The 22,117-nt window shown below is 45.9% G+C and overlaps 1 protein-coding gene across 1 annotated transcript in view; it reads right to left on the bottom strand.

The window, feature by feature from the left end:
- Window positions 1–22,117, bottom strand: part of GALNT14 (polypeptide N-acetylgalactosaminyltransferase 14) — a 109,698-nt gene that overhangs the window by 46,714 nt on the left and 40,867 nt on the right. Inside the window, exon 2 of the mRNA XM_088520565.1 lies at window positions 18,408–18,577. Within this exon, the coding sequence (XP_088376691.1) occupies window positions 18,408–18,577 (170 nt within the window). The remainder of the gene's footprint in view (window positions 1–18,407; window positions 18,578–22,117) is intronic.

Below are 22,117 nucleotides of genomic sequence, written 5' to 3'. Positions count from 1 at the left end.
ATTATTCTGTGCGACAATTACATCTGGGGTAATTTCAATTTAATACCTCACTGCAAGTGAAAATTGCAGCATGCAGCCCTAAAATTGCTGTAATAATGAAAATAAACCCACTAAGAGCTGCCTGAGCTACCTCAGGCTGTCACTGGATAAATGCTTTGTGCTGCTTTTGGTACTTCATTGGTCACCCAATTGCCAAGAAGCAAAAAAAAAAAAAAAGAAACCCACAATATTTTCAGAAAACCAATAAGAGGTTGAGGGTTTTTTTTTAGATTATTCTTTCAAAAAAAGAGAGAATAAGTGCATGTTTTATACCTGCAGAATGTTGAAGCTCAAAGGCTGAAGTCACTTAACACTGCACGCTTTGAAATGTTGCAGTGGAGATAGATGGGGAGTAAAATTAGCAGAAATGCTGGCCTGAGCACTACGCCGGGCTGAACTGCGTGGAAACACAGGCTGCCCAGACATCCCTGAGCAACTGGGGACCCACAATACAACAGAGGCGAGGCCAGGCTGCCCAAGAAAGCTGGGGGCAAGTATTTGGCCAGAGACACACGTAGTTTTCTCTCCCAGAACTAAAGCAATCAATCTTTTGTTTAAAATGGGAAGTTTCACTTTTTTTGCTTCACATTACCTGCCATGCCCTTTCCGAGCACTTCTAGAACCAGGAGGCTGGTTACGAAGCAGGCTTGCTGGCTTGTGCTCAGCCCGCACATGAGAAACACTGTGCAGGACCACGGGCATCTCAGCCTGCAAAGGACACTCGGGCTGGTGAGCGCGCTCCTTCGTCCACGCACGCACACACTCCCACTCACGCCTGAGCCGGGGACACCGTGCAACCCTCTGCTCTGAACCAACCCCAGGCAAAAACAAACAAACAAACAAAAATCTTTGATACTAATTCCTACTGAGAACACCTGAATCCCACAGCTTAGCTCATGTTCCTCAGGAGTTAGAGACCCTTGCTTTTCCCCAAAGGATTTAGTGGGAGTCAAGCCCTCAACTCCTGCTGCAGACACCTTTAAGGAATCACCCCCTTGAAAACCCCAGCCTAAACTGGCTGTTCACCTTACTCCCTTCAGGGTGGAATAAGCAGCACATCACATATCTCATTTCCATGTTCTCAATGCGCTGTTATTAGCTCAGGAATAAATTACTGTGCTCCCATTTGAAGTGTTTGGGAGGAGACAGTCACAGGTGGCACTCATCACACGGAGCAGGGGATCCTCTCTGTCCCATGTAATGACTGTGTGAGGGCTTAACATGCACACAGTAGCTCTTCCAACACTACACAGTTAGTAATCCTCACTCTTTTGTGTTTTTTTCTGTCTGATGTATGGAGATAGGGCAGGATATCTTTAAATAGCTATGAGCCCTATGGGGCTCATGTTTTGAAAGCCAATGGAGAACAACAGCAGGTACAGAGGGAGGCCTTGAATGTTCCAATATGGTGGAAAAGCAATCTGGGACCCAGCCATGCTCAACAGTTTCCTTCGTTAAACCAAACCAAAACACCCGAATGAACAAACACTCATGTCAAGAGCAAGAATCAGAGGCCTCTTGCAATGCCCTAAACCTTGGACAGATATAGGTCTGAGGGCACTCTAATGCCTTTTACACCTCTGAAGTCTCCACACTGAGGACACATTCTTGGTTCTTTGCAACTCTCATGCTGCTGGCCAGAGAGTGGGTGACTTGTCCCCATCACCTCTGCGTGTAGCCACCTCTGTATTCCTAGAGGCTCTCGCAATGGGATTCCCTGCTTGCAGGGATTTCCAGCCTGTTTCAACAGGTTTTACATTTAAAATAGCAGGCTTTGCTCCTAAGACCCCTCAACACACAAAGGCCTATCTTCGAAACACCATTAAACTGCACAGCGGTAAAGGCTAACAGCACCAACAGAGACCCACCCTGTTCCTTAGCCTCTTCTGGACTCAGGAAGAGCATGCCTTATTCCCTGACATCTGCTGTCTCCGTCTCCACCTGCCCCGAGCACAGCGCTGTGCTTTCCATGCCTCTGTGCATTTATGGAGAAGCACTGAAACTCACCTCTCCTGCTCACTCTCCTTTGCCTTGTTAACTATCACTAAAAGATTATTATTCTGATGCGTCTCCCCAGCCCCCTCTTGCCACCCTTCTGCTCATTATTCTTTTCTGCTTCAGGAGTGATCGCTCTCCAACAGCTCTGCTTTGAATTTTTAACATTTGCCATGAAGTCCACACTCGGCCTCGCGCAGCTCACGGCTTGCAAAGCATTTGCTGCACATTTATTTCCAACAGCCAACCTCGCCAGCCAGAGCTGTGGCTTCTCCCAGCTCCCCGCTGGCTCCTCACTCCCTTCTCTTGCTTGGAAACGTGGGGGAGAACACGCTAACCATGGTGCATCCAATCCACAGCATTTGGGTTTGGCTCCACTATGTAGCCACGTCTGTCCCTCTCATCTCACCATCAGGAAGAGAGCATGTTCCTATCGCAATTTTTTCCACCACCAATGGACAAACTCACAGGCATTTCAAGGCCTCAGGAGATTGCCTCAGGGTCTGGCTAATCCTCAGGCTTAATAGCTCTCAAGCAAAGAGGTAACGAGGATCACTCAGTCCCATGAGCTGCATGTTACAGATTCAGACAGTCCACCAGAAGCAAAAAGCTACTTGGGGGAGTCGGGGGTAACAATATAAACTTCTTCAAGCGCTAAGAAAAACTGAACAAAATTACACAAAGCTCTACAGCAGCTTCAAAGATAATACCCAAAGCTCCCAGCTCACACCCACACTGTTAAAGAGCCCTTGCCTGCCAGGTGCTCCTGAAGGGATTCAGCCAGCCAACAACCACTTCTTCGGACACTTGAGCTTCACCAAGAGGCCGTCCTGTTCTGCATCCAACATCTAATCAGTCTAATCACAAAGACAGAGCTGCAGCTAAAGGGGAGGAGAAAGACCAGAGACAATGGCATACACATCAGCAGCTTGTTAAATAGATGGGAGCCAGGCTGGGTCTGGAACTGAGTAGGAATCCAGCAAAGAAAGACAAGGACATCTTCCAAAAATAAAAATATAATAACAATAGTCATGAAAATCAGATGAGGCCTCTCCAGACCAAGTGGCTTCACCTAACTCTTGTAGCATGTTGCCCTTAGTGTATTCACTGTAAGTCTTCTCTGCAGTACCCCAGAGAAATGGAAGGAGCAAGTCCTGACAAACAACTCAGTGTGAAAAATGACTCCCTTAAAGGGAAATTAAAATTACTGCCCTAGGGAAGGAGAAGGTGACCTGCTGCAGCAAAGCAAACACCTCTGAGAAGCAAGGGATTAGAGGCCCAACTTATTTGTCAGTAGCAAACTGGCCAGTACCGAGCTTGCCTGACATTGACATACCTGCATGGTGGGGAGGACCACACAAGCAGGTTGGTAACACCTCTTGAGACAACCTGCAGATAGCTCTTAGGCAGTGGGCAAGCATTTCTGCCTTCTAGTTCAAGCAAAGTCACCAGTAAATTCCACACAAGTACTGAAGTACTGTAGGAATTCAGAGCCCTAGCCATTCGGAGATTTAGATACACCCGTGAACGTGGTTGCCAACTCATATGAAAGGTAATGCATTCACTGTGCGTACTGCCATCCAGGACTGTGCATCATCTCCTCTGACCTCTGGGTAATGAGGCTCCTTGCATTTTCTCCAGTTACCCTCGCATCGAGCTTAGTGACCTGTGTCCAACTGAAGAGTAGTAATCCAAAAACATCACTCCATGCCCTCAAGAGATGGAAAAATTCAAGAGATGCTTCTCATGTTATAGTCACTACGTCAGATACATCGGACAGTATAAACGTGATACTACAACTCATTATTTGCACACAATGCAGAAATGTACAAAGATGCCTGAATGGCCTTCTCGTAACACTTATTACCCCATCACCAAAGAAAGAAAGGAGAAAACAGATACAAGGAGACAAGAGAAACCAAACAGCGGGGATATTGCATGCAGTATAACTCCCACGGGCTTCTGCCTATGTGAGACGCGTCCACAGTCACATCATGGCCGGGAACCTAACTAAGAGCAGAGAAGTGGTGGAAATCATAGCACCCCTTCCCAATCACAGACTGCCTAGCTGGGGTCGCTAGAAGGCCAGGCAGTGCCCGTCTGGAAACCTCCGGTGTCAACGCGCAACGTATGCACTGACTGGTGCGCTGGGCTGTGCAGCAGGTTGGCTGTTGGCAGCCAGCTGGCTGCTTGCGAGTCCTGAGCTCCACATGAGCTTTGGGCTGGACTAGCCTTCACCAGGCTTATCAGAGCAGGCCTGTGTAACATATGTCCACACAACATCAACTGCAAACACACAGCACCCTCTCAGGGCAGCCTGCATTCATTCTCCTCGTCTTAGTGCTGCTGAATGAGGAGGCAAAGACCCACTCGGCAAATTCTGAGGTTTCTGCCATAATGCCAAAATCTCTAATACTGACTGCTCCGTCGTGCTGCACCAAGATTTGAATGTGAATGTCACTGCTGAGAGCACATAAATGAACTTCATGGTTTAAATACGAGAAGAGTGGTTGAGGGGATCACCACTAGGATGCAGAGCCTTCTGCTTTTATATTACTCATCCAAATTCACCGCAAGCTGGTCATGATTGAATGCCAGTCAGCGCCAACTGCCAGGGGTAATACTAGACTGAGGGGAGCTGCACAGTCAAGTGAGGATCAGAAAAAAGCAAAAAGTCTAGACTGAAGCAGCACTGAAAGATCAGACCAACCTCCATGGCTAGTCTAGTGGTGACTGTGGGCTGGGTCAAGGGGGGGTGTTGCTCAAGGTTTTTTGACATCAGAGTGACAACAAATATTTAGCAGGCCTTAGCTAGACACAGTTGGACAAAACTAAGAATGAAAGATCAGGAAAACACTACCGACGTGCTAAACTAGTTTGGCTGTCTATCCCACAAGGATACATCCCTCTCTTCCCTAACACAAGCTGGGATAAAAATACTGAAAAAGGGGAAAATAACCCCCCTGAGGCTGGAAGATGGAATATATGATGAAAGAGTTCTTTCCAGTCCCAGCAATTCTCTGAAGTAGGTGTGCTACCATATGCGTACGATGGTGACAGCGATGGTGACAAGTCCAATAGGGAACTAGAGCTCCCCAGTGAGCCACCCATCACCAGGCCCAAAACAGCAGGGGCCTGGAAAGGAGAATTTAGGGTTTATCTCAACTGTGGATTGACCCAGAAGGATTTTTTTTCCCTACTCAGCTTCTGGAAATTGAAATAGTGCTCTATTTAGCCAGTGCACAATTAGTATTTCCTCTAACAGTACTGCCTCTTTCAGTCTTTTTTTCCTTCTTTCTCTCTGCAAGATAGTTATCTAAAAAATTAATCAAACAGCTAAACTTGAAGAAAGGGGGAAATGCAGGAAGGAAAAAATAACCTTCTGTGCACATGATGTGCTGCTGCCTGTGAACCTCAAAACTGACAAGATCATACATTTATAATTTATTAAAAAATCACTTTTTTGTCTTTGGAAAAGGGAAAGAAAAAAGAACCTATTAAAAAGGAAGGAGAGAATAGTGTGGCTGCATTTAAAACAAGTTAAAGCAGACTGTTTATCTTGATTTTCAAGGCAGCTCATGAATAATTCAGACTTCTAGGGCCCTCCATGCAGATTCAGGGTCTGTCTTGTCTCTTGATCCCCTTCCACCCCCTTTTTTTTCTTCCAGAATTGAGGCTAAAGAAAAAAGGAGCCACCACCAACAAAAAACACTGCTTTGTTTCAGTAGAATTTAAACAGCAGCCAAGTTTCCCAAGTCAATTTTACTCCAAGACCAGAACTGACATCAAGGTTTTTCATCTGGTAAAAGTGAAAACAAGAGAGGCTTGTCCCTCTTGGAAAGCCACCAATCCTTTATTAATATTCTTAGAAGCTGGGACAACCTCAAACTCAATTTAATAAGGTCAGGAGCATTTATGCAAAGATTTGACTATGGAGAACGATTTCAACCGGAGCTCTGTGACACCATGTGGCAAATGAAACTAGACAAAGTCTCAATTCCCAGATCATCTCCTTAGTCATAATGAAGTAACGCAAACACACCTCCATGCCATGACAACTCAAGACCACTTAGGCTAGATCTGCCGTGCTTACAGCAGAGATCGGTCCAAAGGGAACCCAAATGTTGCCTGTGATCATTCTTTTCTTACCATGGATGAAGTACAAGCACTAGAAAACCCAGTAAGAGTCTGATGGAAGAAATCATCCCATGGCTTTAATTGGCAGTAGAAGCAAACCTTGCAAATTAGTTCCATTGCTTACTAATATGCAAGTTCAATTTCAGCCACGCAAATATATTCAGGCAATAGAAACACCAAGATAAGCACAAAACACACAGAATCACACAGAATCACAGAATGGTTGAGGTTGGAAGGGACCTCTAGAGGTCATCTAGTCCAACCCACCTGCTCAAGTAGGGACACCCAGAGCACATAGCACAGGGTCACATCCAGGCGGGGTTTTGAAGATCTCCAGAGAAGGAGACTCCACGATCTCTTTGGGCAGCCTGTTCCAGGGCTCTGTCACCCTCCAACAACTTTATTCTGTCAGAATTACTTGAAGCAAGTTATCAAAGTAATCAATGGCACGTAATAACTATAAGACGAATAATCAATACATTATAGCAGTCAAAGGCATAGGATAATCTAACAAAGAATGATTGATGGCACCCAGGAAGGCTTCAGCACTCGGTGATAAAGTGATGCCCATCCCCTGAAATTTCAGGAGGCACTCAGACAGCTTAGCTGGGTGCTGTGCTGCTCACTTGCTGTCAGCCAAGGGCAGCAAGACAAACAGTGTCTTCTCTTATCTAAAAAGAGGATCCTCTCTTCCTATTGCAGGAAAGGATGCACTTGGAATTGAAAACAGGAGGCAAAAATGCTGTTTTTGTCATCTCCTGGCTGTATGGGATGTGCAGTGGGCTGATCCTGTGATCCTGATCACAGGTTTTGTAAGCAGCACCGCAGGAGCTACCTGCATGGACAGGTGTCAACAAACCTGTCCAGAGGGCCATGGTGGAGACTCGGGGTGTTATCTGGTTCCAACTGAACACATTAATGAACAACACAAGCACAATCTGCCATTTAGTGAAGTCTTCAACTGTCCTTCCTTGGAGATGTAAATATCAGGCTCTTTTATTTAAACTAGGCCCTCGTCACTACCAATCTAAAACGGCTCTCCGGGACATCTTCAGAAAACACTGATGCCTTTGAAACTTGCTGGCAGACCCACTGGGCATTTTTAAGGAACCATGGCTACTCCTCAGAGTCGAGGCACCTCTCCGGCACTGGAGACCAGCTCCAGAGTCACGGGTTCACCCACGGGTTCACACGGGTTCACCGGCGCCTTCTGCTGTCCAAAGACCATCGTAGGCCTTGACTGCTCTTCCCAGCCCGCGCTTCAACCAGAACAGTAATCACCATAGCTGGGTTAAAATTTTCCCACCAAAACTTCCTGCAGATGCCAGGACTCTGAAACGCATCTCAGAATCACGTACACCTCATCACATCATTTGTTCCATTCAAAGTCCACGATGCACTTTTCATCTGATATTTGAAATTACTTGCTTTTAAATATCACCTGTCATTTTCAGATGATTAGAGGTGTCAAAACCATTTGAGATCTAAATGGAAGCTTTTTCTTTTCAGGATAAGAAAGATGGATTACTGTGGCTTTTTTTTTTTTTTTTGGGGGGGGGGTATTTTTACTTTCAGATTCACTAGACATTTTGCTTTCAGTTTATACTGAAATTGTTAACTCATTTTTCTTTTTCTTAAACAGCTAAAGAAATGAGAGATTTCCAGATCCACAGAGCCTGTCCACCAAAACAGTCTCCAGATTCACATTCCACAAATTTCGCACTGACACTGTTATTGCAAACCAGGAGTTTGGAAACACTATGTCAAAGCCAGTCAGAGAGTATCACCCTCCCACTAAAACCAGGGGGCTGACATGGGCATGAACGAGTCTGTGGTCAAATGCCTATCCCTAGACACAGCTGCTGCCCCCCAGCCCACCTGCTCTCCTCTTCAAGCCTCAGCCCTCTCTAATGACAGCAGCAGGGACCTCAGGGTGCTGTGGCCAGTAGGGGATCAGCTTTTATTAAATTTCTGTCTCTCTTTGCCCCTTTCGCAGCAGGGACAAGCAGAAAGATCACTGCACCCTAAACAAACTTCTGGGAAAGCAGCCTTTATCTTCAGGTGAACATGCCCTGGGAGAGCAGCTTATTAACTGGGGGTCTGTTTTTAACAAAGGTTAATATTTTATCACATCATCTGTCTTGGGGAATAATTAGCCTTGGCAGGCCTAGCTCTGTCACTTCCCGAGGGACTGCGCATGCAATTAAAGACACCCGGGAAGTAACTGACAGGGAGGCGGCCAGCACCTGAGCTTGGGGGTAATGGTTTATCTTAACTGGTGGGTACTCTTCAATACAAACTAACTTGCAGTAAAAATTTAATAGAGGCAAAGTCCTGCTCCAAGGGTAGGAGAGCTTACATACTCTGTTCCAGCCTGTTTTATGGCCTCATTTATAGAGAGCACCTTAAGTCAAAGCACTGAGGTTCACCCGAGAGGCCGTGCATGCAGGAGGCAGGCACTAATCCAAGCCCCTTCCCCACAGGCAGCACCACATCAAAGGATGGATAACCTGCGCATCTTGCTTGCTTACGTGGCACGGAGCCATTTGGAACTGTGTTCACCTTGCACTTGCTCCTGCACTTCCCTGCCGTGGCACTCTAGCCTGACCTCCCACAGCACTTCGTACTATAATATTCATCTTGCTCCCCAGGAGGAGAGGCAGTTACTGTCTTTTCCCCAAGTTGTCCTTCAAGCATGGTTTTGCACCCAAGATCTGTGTGACTGAAAGGATTTACTGTGCGTCACAAGCTCAGGCCTACCAAGGTCTTGCAAAACCTCTCAGCACTCAGGCTGTTGAGCCCCTCCCCACAACACACATTTTTATCTAGGATCACAGCTCAGGAATGGTTTGTGCCTGCTGCACAGACAGGTGCTATAACTCACCCTGCTAGCACAGCTCTTAGGTGCAGTTTCAGATATAACTAGCTTTGCCCTCCAGAAAAGCAAGTAGCACAGCCAGGTAGCTGGCACTTCTTCATGCATTCAAAACATCAGTCCATGTATTTCCATCAGATTCTCTCACATCGCAGTTGATCCCTAAACTTCTTCCAAACAGTCACCTGCATCCTTTTCTCTGAGGAAAAGAGAAAAGAAATGGAGAAAATGGGACTCTGCAAATACACCACAGCAGGAATTGCTATTTTCCTACAGCATTCATGGCCGAGACACATCCTGCCTTTGCTTTACCCTGCTGCCCCAGCTTCCAGCATGTTTTTCATTCCTTTACTCTCCAATAATTTGAAGGCCCTTAGAGAAAGGCAGGCTAAGGGAGACAGCGCCACAAGATATAAAATGCAGCATCTCGCAGGGGTTTAAATTTTGCTCCCCTTTGTGACCACGAGCATCAATAGACAGACCCCAGCGCACAATGTGCAACTTGGGATCAGCTGGGCTATGATTCAAAACAATCTGAGTGGACCAATTTGACCGCCAGGGTAAGGAAGACACAGCACCGCAGAAGGAAGCAGAGCAGCAATCTTTCTGCTGTGATGAAGTTAGCTCAGTAATAACACTCACTCTTCATCTCTCCTAGAAATTGCTTGTTGTCTGACCAGCCAGCATCTCTAGCTTCAGGAAATGATGAGTTGCTGGAAGTCAGACTGCCCCCCCCAGCCTGCCTCAGACACCAGAGAAAGGGCTGGTTTGGTTTGGATCTCAGTGTCTGGTGTCTCTCCTCCCCATGAAGTTCTGCATCTCTAATTAAAAGAAACAGAACATTTCAAAACAGAACATTAAATAGAAAAAGATATTTGAACAAGATCTTTGCAGCTATCAAGTTTGGTCCCCTGAAGCCACTCTGCCTCAGAAGCCATCAAGTCCAGCAGGTCTGCTGCTCAAGCCCTCAACCTCCCATGGACCACCATGCCAGGCAGCATGCAGCATGTGCTCTCACTTCAGCATACATCACATGCTGTCACTTACCAGGGACACCACAGCCATTGCCATGAGGGTGGCCCACGTGTTTCTAGCCCAATTTGTCATGCTTCCTGCACGAGCTTCCCGGCAGCGGCGTGTGCAGCTATCGGAGAGAGGCATTTTACTGACAAATTCCTGGCCGTCCCTGCATCTGGGCAAGACATCAGTGAAAGCTGAGTCTTTAAACACCAGGCATTTCAAAGCATTTTAGTCAATGTTTGAACCCAAGTAGTTTTGATATACCAATTTAAAAGCACTTAGATCATTTTCAAGAAACCCTAGAGGCTGAGACCAGGTTTGGATCTCTTTGACACCAGTGTGAACATGGAAAATCCCACAATGCCAGTGAGGCTGCCTAGTTTACAACAACCCAAAGCATGATTAAGCTCTACATGTTATTTAGGGACGCTGGGTATGGCATGCTAAAGAGTGTCCAAGGTCTATAATGTCTGTCTGGAATTGCAGGTAGGACCTAATGCATGGCAGGGGCATGTAGTTGCACATTTAGGCTCATTTCTCAGCCCAGTCAGACCTTGTCCTTCACTCATGCTGTTTACATCCTCATGTTGTTTACATCAACTCAAATAAAAGCAGAGGGACAAGAAATACTATTTTTTTCAGCACTAAAGCGATCAAATTCATATTTTTCTCTGGCTGTGTATTTAATACATTGATTGTGTTTAAAAAATAAACATACATTTTATATGTACAATTTGTGAAGAGACTGGAAGCAATGATAATTCAGCACTGGAAATTTTTCACCTCAAAGGATCACCTGAATATCTGGATTGCTCTTTTGGCCCAGCAATTTCCTGAGATCAGAACACTGTTATAGCCAGGCAGAAAGCCCTACACTAAGTGACCTGAGTCTCTGTATATCCACTTTCATATCACCAAGTGCCTTAAGGGACAGAATAGTTTAGGAAATAAATTCAAACTTTAAAGTAGGAGTCAAAGTTTTTTAGCTTATTTTTTCTAACTGGTTTGCAACCTTCTCTGAGAAGAGGTCTACGAAGAGCAGGGCAGGCTTTAGTCACAACCTTCCTCTCTTCTCTGAGAAAAGGCAAAACAGATGGCCATGATCAGTCTTCCAGTAAATTCAGGCATCCCTAGCAGAAAACACTAAGTTACAGGCCCTGTTCTCTCAGAGAAACTAATATAAACCTGGAACCAGTGAAGTGATTTAGGATTTACAGAAGTGTAAAAGAAAAGGACGGGCATTTCTACATGCACAGAATATTCTGAAACACCAAGGACTCCGAGAAGCACTTGGGAACACAGGAAGAACCTCGGGCTCATGACCTGCTCACAACTCTGTTATTTATTTCTTTCTGTTGTGCACCTATTCCTCCTCTTATTTAACATATTTGCTGTAAGTGAGTAGAGAATTAGGCCCATAATGTCTGGAAGATGAGAAAGCTATGGGTAATGTAGTGCTGCAGGACAGATATTCAAGAAACTCCTAGTCAACGCTGGCAGCTGGGAGAAAAAAAATTACGAAGTACCTGCACTGCAATGAAGATTTGTAAATTATGTCGATCAGCTCTTTAAAAGCACAGGGCCAAGACTGACAGGCAGAAGCCCTGCAAGGCGCAGTGCTTTCTGCACCAACTAAAAACAAACTCATCTGATTCCATAGCTGATCCTGGTTTTTGATCAGGAGGTTGAACTAGAGAACTACTGATGTCCCTTTCTGACCCAAATTATTTTGTGATTCTATGAAGCATTTATTTCTGATTAATACCAAGGCCAGTACACCCTGCCTTGCTTAACTACCTGCCAACATTTGCACTTCTCAATACTTCTTGTTCTATGGGCTAAACGTAAACAATTCCTCTGGGTTTTGACCAGTAACCTGTTCATCTTGACCCTCCCTGGAGATTCAAGTTCAAATTCACCCTGAAGACCAACTTCAAAATGAAATATGCAGCTACGTGTGGTTGACACTCCAGATGAACCCATGAAGTGCAGAACTGAGCTCCAAGTGACAGACCTTGATACAGACCCATGTGTATTAGTAGGTGGGTCAGGTTAGTTCAAAAGGTAGGAAAGAGCCAATGTTGGCCCAGGAGCAAAAAGGAGACACAGAGACCCAACCAGACCCAGCCACTTTTGGCTTCACATTTCAGTTAATTCAAAAGCCTCATCTCTGCAGCAACACATCTGACAATGGACATAAACTGCAGTGCACAGCTCAAGTAATAGATTTTGAGAATGGGAGCTCCATATCAGGTGTTTTGTCAATAGACAGCAAATTTTCCCAAATAGTAGAACTGAATGCATTTGTAACTAGATTATATAACAGAAGACTGAATTCCTGTAGGGCTGAAGAGATTTAAAATAGGATGAGAAGAGGTAATGATGATAGCTCCCTCTAAAATAAACCCCAGCATCACACAGTGATACCATCTTAGATGATATACTGGTTCTCAGATGGTTGATCAGAGGTTAACGATAGACAGCAGCTGCCTGATGCTGTCCCTCTCATTGACTTTCAGCTGCTAAACCGTAATATATTCTGTAGCTTCATTTAATAAGATGCTTTCCTAACATCACCAGCCCATGCTGGCAATTTCTACCATTACTGAACAGTTGCCAGGCAGTCACACACAGTAGAAGGACAAGAAATTCTCTTGAATCTCCAAGACCCTCAACCTTAAACCTAAACCATAAAAGCCAGTTGACTGAATGCAAAAAGAGATCCTTGGCCATTTGGGGTAGTTCCAGTGTACTTTCAAAACACATGCTAATTCCTTCTATACAGACTCATCTCTCCGTGTTAGTAAGTGGGGGATGGCATAAGCACAGCTTTTATTGAGCTAAGTTACCCACAGAAAGCACAAGGCTCCTCTGAGCCTGCGAACAACTCTTGCACCTGCCTTTTATCGCTGCTTAGATTAATAGATTTTTCTCATTTCTTCAACTCCAAAGACCTTGTTCTAAGGAGCCGACAGGAAAATACATTGTTGAGCACTAACCTCTTGGGGTCTGGTGTCCAAGAGACAAAAGCAATTGTATTCCTAATGGAGATACTTTCATCTCAAATGTGTTTTCTTTTCATAACTGCTCCCTTGCAAGGTCATCATACTTTGCTCTTGCTTGTAGTTAGGAATGAGGAGACCAAGTCTGAAGATAGGAGAGACCAGCTCTCCTCTCTTACACAACTCCAGCCCCGAGGGAGGGCACCGAGCCCCAAGGGGACATCTCCCAGGTTTGCCAATGTCGAGTTTGGAGGTGCAGAAGCATTTGGGCACTGCTTACCACACGCTGCCCCCATCACAGGCAGTACACCCTCACTTCCTTCGGTCTCTGCTTTTCTCTCCTTGTAGGGGAAAGGGCAAAACGTACCAATTGGCAAAAGCAAGAACCAACTGAACCGTGTCAAGCCGGATGCGGCTTGATGACTAGACACAAGAACAAGTTAAAGCCAACCTTTTCTGTGACTGAATATCTCAAGTTATGCAAGCCTCAGACAAGGCTGGATTGGCTATCTGGGCGCATGTAAGACACATGCACTGAGTTGTTTGCTCATAAATATGAGGTTGTAACCCAATAAAATTGCTATTGGCCATGGGCTTTTGGCCCTTGTTTCTTGACACTGCACCCACATCTCCTCCCTGAGCAAATTAATTCAGCAATTCTCTCCTCCCCAGGCAAATTAATCCAGCAACATGGGGACTCAGAGGAACTGTTAAAAATATACACACACACACACACACACACACACACACACACAGCTTTTTAATCAGATTTATAACAAAGTGAATCCAGAGGAAGTCACCAGCAATTCCCAAGGCACTCTATGAATAAGCAAATTTTTAAAATAACAGAAGCCCTCAGGACTTAGTCTGCATTTCCAAGACATCGAACTAGCTCAGCTAAAATACAAAAGCCACAGTGAAAAATGTATTGAATCAGCAATGGCAAAGACAACATTCCAATATGAAAACGTTTTAGTTTGTTTCTGCTCTCAACTATCCAAGGACCATTTAGGTAATGTCCCTGAAAATCTTCCCCAAGTCCCAAAGGTATTTTCTACTCCATTTCTCCTCACTGCACAGGAGGAGCAGGTGGACTGATTTCCACCTAAAGGGATTCAGACCCATGTTTCCCTCCTCAGGGAACAGTCAGGCCAGAACTCACCACCAGGTGATGCAAACAGATGATCATACACCACGTGAGCTAAGTTGCTCGACCCTGTCAGGACCAAGATGCTCTTTGCCATACACAAAAAGGCCCAGAGTGCTTAATGCTAAGAAACACAGCAAAACTCAAAATCACTGTAGGCACTATTTGGGTTTAAGAGCTAGCTGGTTTGCTGTTTTCAGGCTCCAAAGCTGTTGGCTATTTAGACTCTGAAGCAAGCAAAGTAAGAAACTGTGCATGCACAGCCATCTGTGGAATGAGATGAGCATTTCTACACACATCAGTCTCCAGACATTTAAGTTCCTCTTGTGGGCCGGCAGATAGCATTAGACAGAGACTCTCACAAAACCAGGCAAGAAAAAGACAAGACAGAATCGCATTTTGTACATCCCCATTGGGATCTTTTAGCTACTGAGACCCAGTGCTCACTGATTCATTTCCAAGTGTTTTTGGTCTAGCAGACTCAAGAGGGAAATGAAGTTAGTGGAAGCCTGAAATCCAAGGGGATGATAAAAACTTTTAAGTTAGAGGTCAAAATCCAGTTTTACTCTTTGCTTCCAAGAAGATATTATAATATTCTCAATGCACGTGACTGCTTGCTAGCCCTTGGATGCAATCATCAACTTGGGCAAAATCCACAACGCTTCAAAACATGCATACAACACACCTGCCCTCATGCAATCTACAGACATTGACACATATACTTGCAGCTTAACCAAACACATTTGCATAACACAAGCACATGTGCAGAACGTTCACAGAGATGCATGCTAAGCTCACACGTGCCTGTGTACACAGATACCATCTCAGACAGAGGTAAGACCTTCCTCAGGACAGCAGCATATTCTTCCTAGTCATCTCCACGCACAGCAGAATATTTCTGATATTTTCAACTACTCTAGCTAGAGTTGCTTCAACACAGTGCTGAATATGTAACTTCTGGATTTTTTTGAATGCACCATGCAAAAAATGAAAAAAAAAAAGGTCTAAAAACTGCTATAATGTTTAGTGCTTCTCCTCCAGAGTTGAAAAACTAAAAGTTTCTGACCTTGAGAATTCAAGTTACCACCTCTCTGCCCTCTATGGTACCCAGCGTGAGAAAGACATCCCAGGTTTCATGTCTTCATACCCTTTCATGAACAAGAAGTCCCTACAAGGAGAACCACTAGACCCGGAGCACTCTCTCACCTACCAGACACTCTCCTGAGTGCCATCATCTGGCACTGCATGAGGATTTGAGGAAACAAGGAGAAAGTCGCACAAAGTGCTATCTTTGCAGCAGAGGGAATGAGACAGGCAATAACAAAGAGCTCTTCCAGAAGGCAAAAGTTTATGTGAACAAGCCTCAGATCTGACAAAATGCTCTCAACTTCAACAGATGATGGATATCTGCTCCCTACCAGCTTCTGATTTCAATCTCAACATGATTTTAGTGCTGTTTTTTCTCTCAGACATACATAGATACATACATACAAACACATTGTCTCACAAAGTAGTAAAATTTAAGCATAACTGGGTATGTACGGCCTCTTGTAAAGCAGTTGGGACTCAGGCAAGGAGGATTCAGAGGATTACTGCCTTATGCGGTAAGGTCTGAGAGGGCTCCATCTTTGGCCTCCTTGATCTACCAGTTCTCAAGACAGTCTTACTCAACTATTACAGTCACAGTACAAAAAGTGAAATGAATAGTGGAAAACAGGCAGTAGGGGATGCCTGAGGCTTGATGACATCATTTGCACAATAAGACATAATGCAATTGCTAAAGGCTCCTACTTACATATCCCTCTCATCTGCTATCCTCATCTCTGATCTTACCTATCCGCTTCTCCACAGTCAGGCAGCACAAATTCAAGTTCGGGTTAAATCTGGCCAAGGCTAGGGATATCAGCCAAGACTGGCAGCCACAACAGCATGTGCACATCTATTAAAACCAACTGAGCATTTGGGAAGTGGAGGTCGGCATGAGCAGCATATGGAGCAATCACCTTAGGAACGCTGGACTGTCTGCGCTGCCTGGGAGTTGTCTGCCACAGATGGAAGAAGCCCAGGAGCCATCACGCAGAACTCTTCTGGCTTCAAGCAACGTATCCTCCTTGTCAGCTTTCCAACCCACTGAGCAATACTGTAAACCTCAGCTCCTCTCCTCACACACGTACGCATGACACTGACTCACTCGCTAACCCCCGGCTGCCGTTTTATTCCCGCACTTGGCAGTGGGAGTTGCTGAAGGTGGGATGTGACAGTGAGGCAATCCCAAATGGCTTGTGACTGCAGCAGCCAAGAGGGACCAGTCATCCACTCCAGCCATTTGCTCAGAGGCAAGAGCTGTTCACTCATGACTTGAACATGCCATCTTTTAACCAAGAAATGGTTAGATCTGGGTCCAGTCAGTGAATATAACCTTGTGCTGCGGTGATTTCTTTTTTTATTGATAACTCTCGGTGGCAATGGGCACCTACAGGCAGGCATTCCTTCACACTACCCAAGGGCTCACCCAGTCTTTCACCAGGAAGGCAATATTCCACCCTCCAAAAATGTACACCCTCTCTGTGACCTCCTGGCAGCAGCTTGCTGCTGAGACCTTGCCAAATTTTGTATGTTAAACTATGGTTGGCAATTCCAGATGCTTAGGTGGAGTGGGGGAGGAGGGGACGAAGGGTGCACCATGCCTGGATCCCCGTCCCTCTGCCATCCCATCCTCAGCACCAGGCCCTCAGGAACTTCAGGGCCGCCCTGTTTCCTCTGGTCCTCTCCAATTCTTGGCTAACAGCGCATTGTCCGCAGCACTGCTCAGACTTACTCAATAAATCAGAATCCAATTACCAACGTAAGGAAATTGGAAGCAAATGCAATTAGCCCCAGCCCCTCCCACGTGCATTGCCCTCTCTCCCTCTGTAATGGAGCTACTCCTCGGTGTCCGGTGACGCTTGGAGCCACCTCCATGCACCCAGGAGTGAGGCAGCTGCCAGACCACAACAGGGCGCATGGCGAGGAGTGGCCGTGTCGACCTCCCCTCTTAGCAGGGCAGGTGGCTAATATCCCCCGTAGTAATTCTCGCCAGGAATAGCACATTCACTCTCTGCTCACTGTTAACTGGTGCCTGTCAGGGCTGTCAGCTCCTCTCCAGAAAAGACAAAAAAAAAAAAAAAAAGAGAGCATCCGGCCCTTACAGCATTTAGATAAATAAATACACACAGAGCAGTGCCATCAATAGCTGTCCGGCTGCAGAACCTGGCCATTTTCAGCATTTCCTTCCAAGCCACATGGCAGCACAAACCATGTCTCCTCTGCTCCAGGCTGGAGCTAGAGCTAATGCACATTCAGATCACCAGCCACTCTGTGACATATGCTGTCCTCCGTGACTTTGACCACAGTTCTCTGGAGGCCTCACTTTTAGCTCCTCATTCCCATCTAGGCAGAATAACATCCACATGTGTCCATGGGGCACAGATAAATGGTCTAGCCTCACTTCACATCCCAAAATAATGGCCCTCAAGAGATGCAGGTTATCTGCCTATATAGTGCTGTTTTGTGAGTGAGATTAGGGGATCAATACTGGTGTTGCCACCTCTCCCAACTTCACCAAGAATCTTGAGATTTTTCACCATTTAATCATGAATCACAAACATCCACACTCCTCTTAGAGCTGCTGTTTCTGGATGCACCCAAATTGAAAAGCAGCTCCTTGCCTTTGCTTTAAAAATGTTATTTTTCACTTGCACAGGCACTGGTGTGGGGAAACCAAAAAAGACCCTATTTGTGACAGCACCAGGAAGAGCTAGAAACAAAACGGTCCTGCAGAACAGAAAATAAAACTCCCTCATCCAACCTGTCTGCCCAAAGGAAATACAAATAAAGACAACATGTAGCAAGAAAACTGCCCAAATTCATTAAAAGTCAAACGTGGTATTACCAAAGCACGTAAGGGAAATATAATCAAATCAATAGCCCCTGCATCTCATTAGGGTCTTTAAAAAAAAAAAAAACAAGGTACATTCCCAAACTGTGTACAGTCTGCCATGCCTCTGACCAGTCAACTTTCCTCCAAAACCCTTCTGTAGGGTCTTAGTTCCCCCAAGGATACCTGTAAGGACGGCCAACTTAGTCCCTTGGTAAGGAGCGCTACCTGCAAAAGGCTCTACAGCCACGGGAGGGGATGGGGAGGAGGCAGAACCTGTAATGTCTCGTGTCACGGACGGCACGGTCACTGGGGATCCTCTCGCTCTCCCGCTGGTTAAAGGCATGGAGCCGGTACGGGTCCTCGCCGCCCTTCCACTTCCGTGCGCTCAGGTATTTTCGCTCTTCAAACTGATCCCAAAGGTCGTCCCAGTCGACGTCCAAGTCCTGTGCGCACAAACAGTCGATCCCGTTAGAAAGGTCTGAGACAGAGAGGGGAGGCACCGATGTGGGCACCTGGCCTGGAGAGCCACCATGCCCCACCAGTACACACCACGTCCCTGAGGACTTCCCGAGCAGAGTCAGGCAGCTTCTCATAATGCTGTCAGGGGAGGACCTGGTCCATCAGCCTGCTAAAACCCCTACCTCAAACCTTTCTGGCTCCAGGAGGAGTTCAGTCAGCCCTCATCACAAGCAAACACCACAAAAACACGCTAAAAGGGAGCCTAATTAGGTCTTCTGTTTTTCTCTATCATTTTGAAACGACACATTAAAGAAAAGCTGCCAATTTGAATTTAAAATGACTAATTTCAAACCAAGTTCTGGTCTCTGGTGCATCCCTCCCTGAAACATCACATTCTTGAAAAAATTACAAAAACACCAAGATTTTGTTAAGCTTTTAATTTATCTCCCACTGAATATAAGGATATTTTACACCACAATCTCTTTCTCCCCCCCACTACAGGTTGCCTTGGTCTGTTGGCGAAGGGAAACAAGACTAGAGCATTTTCATCAAACACAATCCCATGCCAAGGGCATTGCAAGGGGATCATAAGAAACATCAGAAACTCAGGTGACATGGAGCAGGCATTCCTCTCTCTTAAATTGTTACTCCCTCCATTAATCAGAGAATCATTTGTGATAAAAAGGGAGTCAAACACATCACAGAAAAAAAAAATCACTTACAAGTCAGTGATGGTCCCTTCAAAGGGGCTTTACTGCTTTTATCTTCCCAGTCCAGTGATCCCAGGATCAACCACAGCATCCCCCTCGCCTGGGACAGGGAATCCCCAGATAAACTTTCGCTGTTCAAGGACAGCAGGCTCCCGATGAAACCCAGTCCAACCTGACCACCACAACCCCACCGAGGTGTTCACAGCAACACCCTGGTCCCAGGGACTGATTCACTGAGGGTCCCCTGTACTCTCAGCACCATCTCAGTCCATCTCTTACAGACCACAGTGCCCACCAAGGACCTCACCCTACCACAGAGCAGGAATTGTCCCAGTGGGGAGAGGGCCAGCACACGAGTAGTCTGCTCTCAGTCCTCTCACACAGGCCACAGCGCGGACCAACAAAGCCACCATTTGGGGTAATTCTTCTGCTCAGACAGCTGCCAGGGGTCTCTCTCCATGGCATCGTGCCTGTTCCCAGGCAGCCAACACAGTTCGAAGCCGATAAGATCACATCATTACTGCAGCACCACCTCTTTGATCTCAGCCTACGTGTAATACAGGGAGATTCAAACACTTACAGACATCTCAGTCCCAAAGAAAATTGTGATCTTATCCAATAATTGATCTATTCCCCCCCCCTTTTTTTTAAGTTAACACCATCTCAAAGCCGATTTTGCTTGCTAATAGCACAAAATGAAGCTTTTGAAACAGGTGATTTTTATCCCATAATTGATTTTGCTTGCATCTGACAGCACATTCTCTGCATTAATAAGAAGGGGAGGAGAGAGAACAGGCTTCTGCAAATGAATGGCCTATCTCCTGAACACCAGCCTCAGCAGCAGGACCAAGCAGTGCATCAAGCACTTGCCAGTTTGGGGACAGTGGCCTCCCCTAAGGATTTACAGGGCTGGCTGTGTTTAGCAGGGCCTCAAGCACTGTGTTAGATAGGATGGCAGCAGGATGACACATGACCAAAGGCAACTGGGAGTTCAAAAGAGGCGCAGGGCTGCCTCAGTGATTCAAGAGTGCTGGAGATCTCATGGCCTTCCTGAGGTGACTGCCCTCCCTTAGGGCTTCTTCCGCTGCTCCCTGCTCCTGTTTTATCCCATCAGGCCAAACCAGGCTCTCGCTGCTAATCCAAACTGAACTCCAGCACCATCGCCATCGCCGGCACTTCTGCTGGTTGCTCTCAGGCAACACAAAACCCGGGCTGCCGCCTGTGCATACTCCCAGCTACAGGACCACTGTCGTCCTCTGTTGGTCTAACTCCATGGCTGTCTCAGGAGTGACTGCCAAGGACACCAATGCACAAGAACCACCAGAGCACACCTTGATATTTGTGCACAGGTGGTGGTACCTAGATGGCTGTACTTTGTCTCCTGCCTGAGGGCCAGACTCACTCCCCTGGCAAGGCCAGTGAAAATCCTGCAAAAGGCAGGAAGACCATGACTTCATTTTCATCTCCTGGGGCACAAGTACAGTTGCTGACAGCTAGAAAAAAAGAAAAGAAAAAAAAAAAGAAAAAAACATCTTTTGACTCTTAGAAAGAGAGCACATTAGACAGAAGGAAGTAAAATATTTAAGTTTGTCATTTTTACAAGCTCTTCACTGCTTATAGCCCCTCTACGTGGCCTCTGATAACAGCTACAAAACAGTTTGTCTTTTTTGGAAGTGAGTCCAACTTCTCCGTATGCAAAGAATAGAAGAAAGTTATTAAAAGTGGAAGGTCACTCCAGTCCATCAGGAGGTTTATGAGCAGAAGGGTATACATAAGCAGCCTGCCGGCTTTCGAGAAGACCAAAGTATACTGGGTGATAAATACTGTTTATGTTTTTCTGAGGCATCTTGTAAAACATGATTTACCACCCCTGTAAGAGTTGACGGAGAAGAGAGCCGATTGCATCTGAGATCGCACGAAGCCCCAGCTTTTATAAGATTTCATGATGACCCTTGGGGCCCAGTTCTGCTAGAACAGCCATCATGGAGATTCAATTCCAAACTGAATATGAAGACAAATCATTCTTAAAAGTGACCATATAACGCTGAAAAATGTTGGATTTTTTTTAACATCAATTAAACTCTGTATTATTGGGTGGGCTGGAAAGGAATTAGATCCAAGTCAGAAGGGGAACTTCTGAAAACATCCAAAGGAAACTTCAGCTGTAAATAATAAAGGAAAGGAAATGTCAAGCTTGCATGGTGCGATGGCCTTCCAGAACAAGGCAATTAGCTGGCCATGCGAGGTCAGCCATGTGTTTTGCGCGTCTCAGTTAGCACTTCAAGCGCGACCAGTGTGCCGGTGGGAGGCTGTGGTGTTAGACCTTGAAGTCTGGTCAGATGAACAAAACCAGGGGACCAGCTGCCTTCAGGACAGTTTCAGGTAGGCTCTGAAGATCAAGCAAAACTTCTGCATTTGTAAGTCGGTGAGAGCATTCCCCAGCACACAGAAGCAAGACTGCTAGGCTGGCTAGCAGATGGGACCCTGTCAGTGTCAACCCCTGTTACTATCCTCTGTAATTCTTCCATCGCCCTGGTGTTTTATGCAACAGTATATTTAGAGAGAACATCCACAATCCTTCCAGCCTTTGTTTTTCTAGCTTCAACAGACCAAGCACTTTTCCTGGGGAGAGAGACACTCTGTTACCACCCAGCTCTCCTTCTCAGCACCTGTTCCCACATAAGCACATTTTTTGTGCACACAGAACATAACAGGAGTAAATAAATAAGCACACAAATACCAATGCCGTACACAACAACTTCCTTTTTCTCGCCTTCATCCTCCACTGAGCATATCTTTTTTGGTGCATCCTAG

This window comes from Tinamus guttatus, unplaced genomic scaffold, assembly GCF_059628265.1.
Source record: "Tinamus guttatus ecotype Peru unplaced genomic scaffold, ASM5962826v1 Tinamus_guttatus_pri_ptg000090l, whole genome shotgun sequence".
In the NCBI taxonomy this organism is placed as follows: Eukaryota; Metazoa; Chordata; class Aves; order Tinamiformes; family Tinamidae; genus Tinamus; species Tinamus guttatus.
Note: the sequence above shows the minus strand (reverse complement) of the source record. Positions and strands in the feature narration are given on the sequence as shown.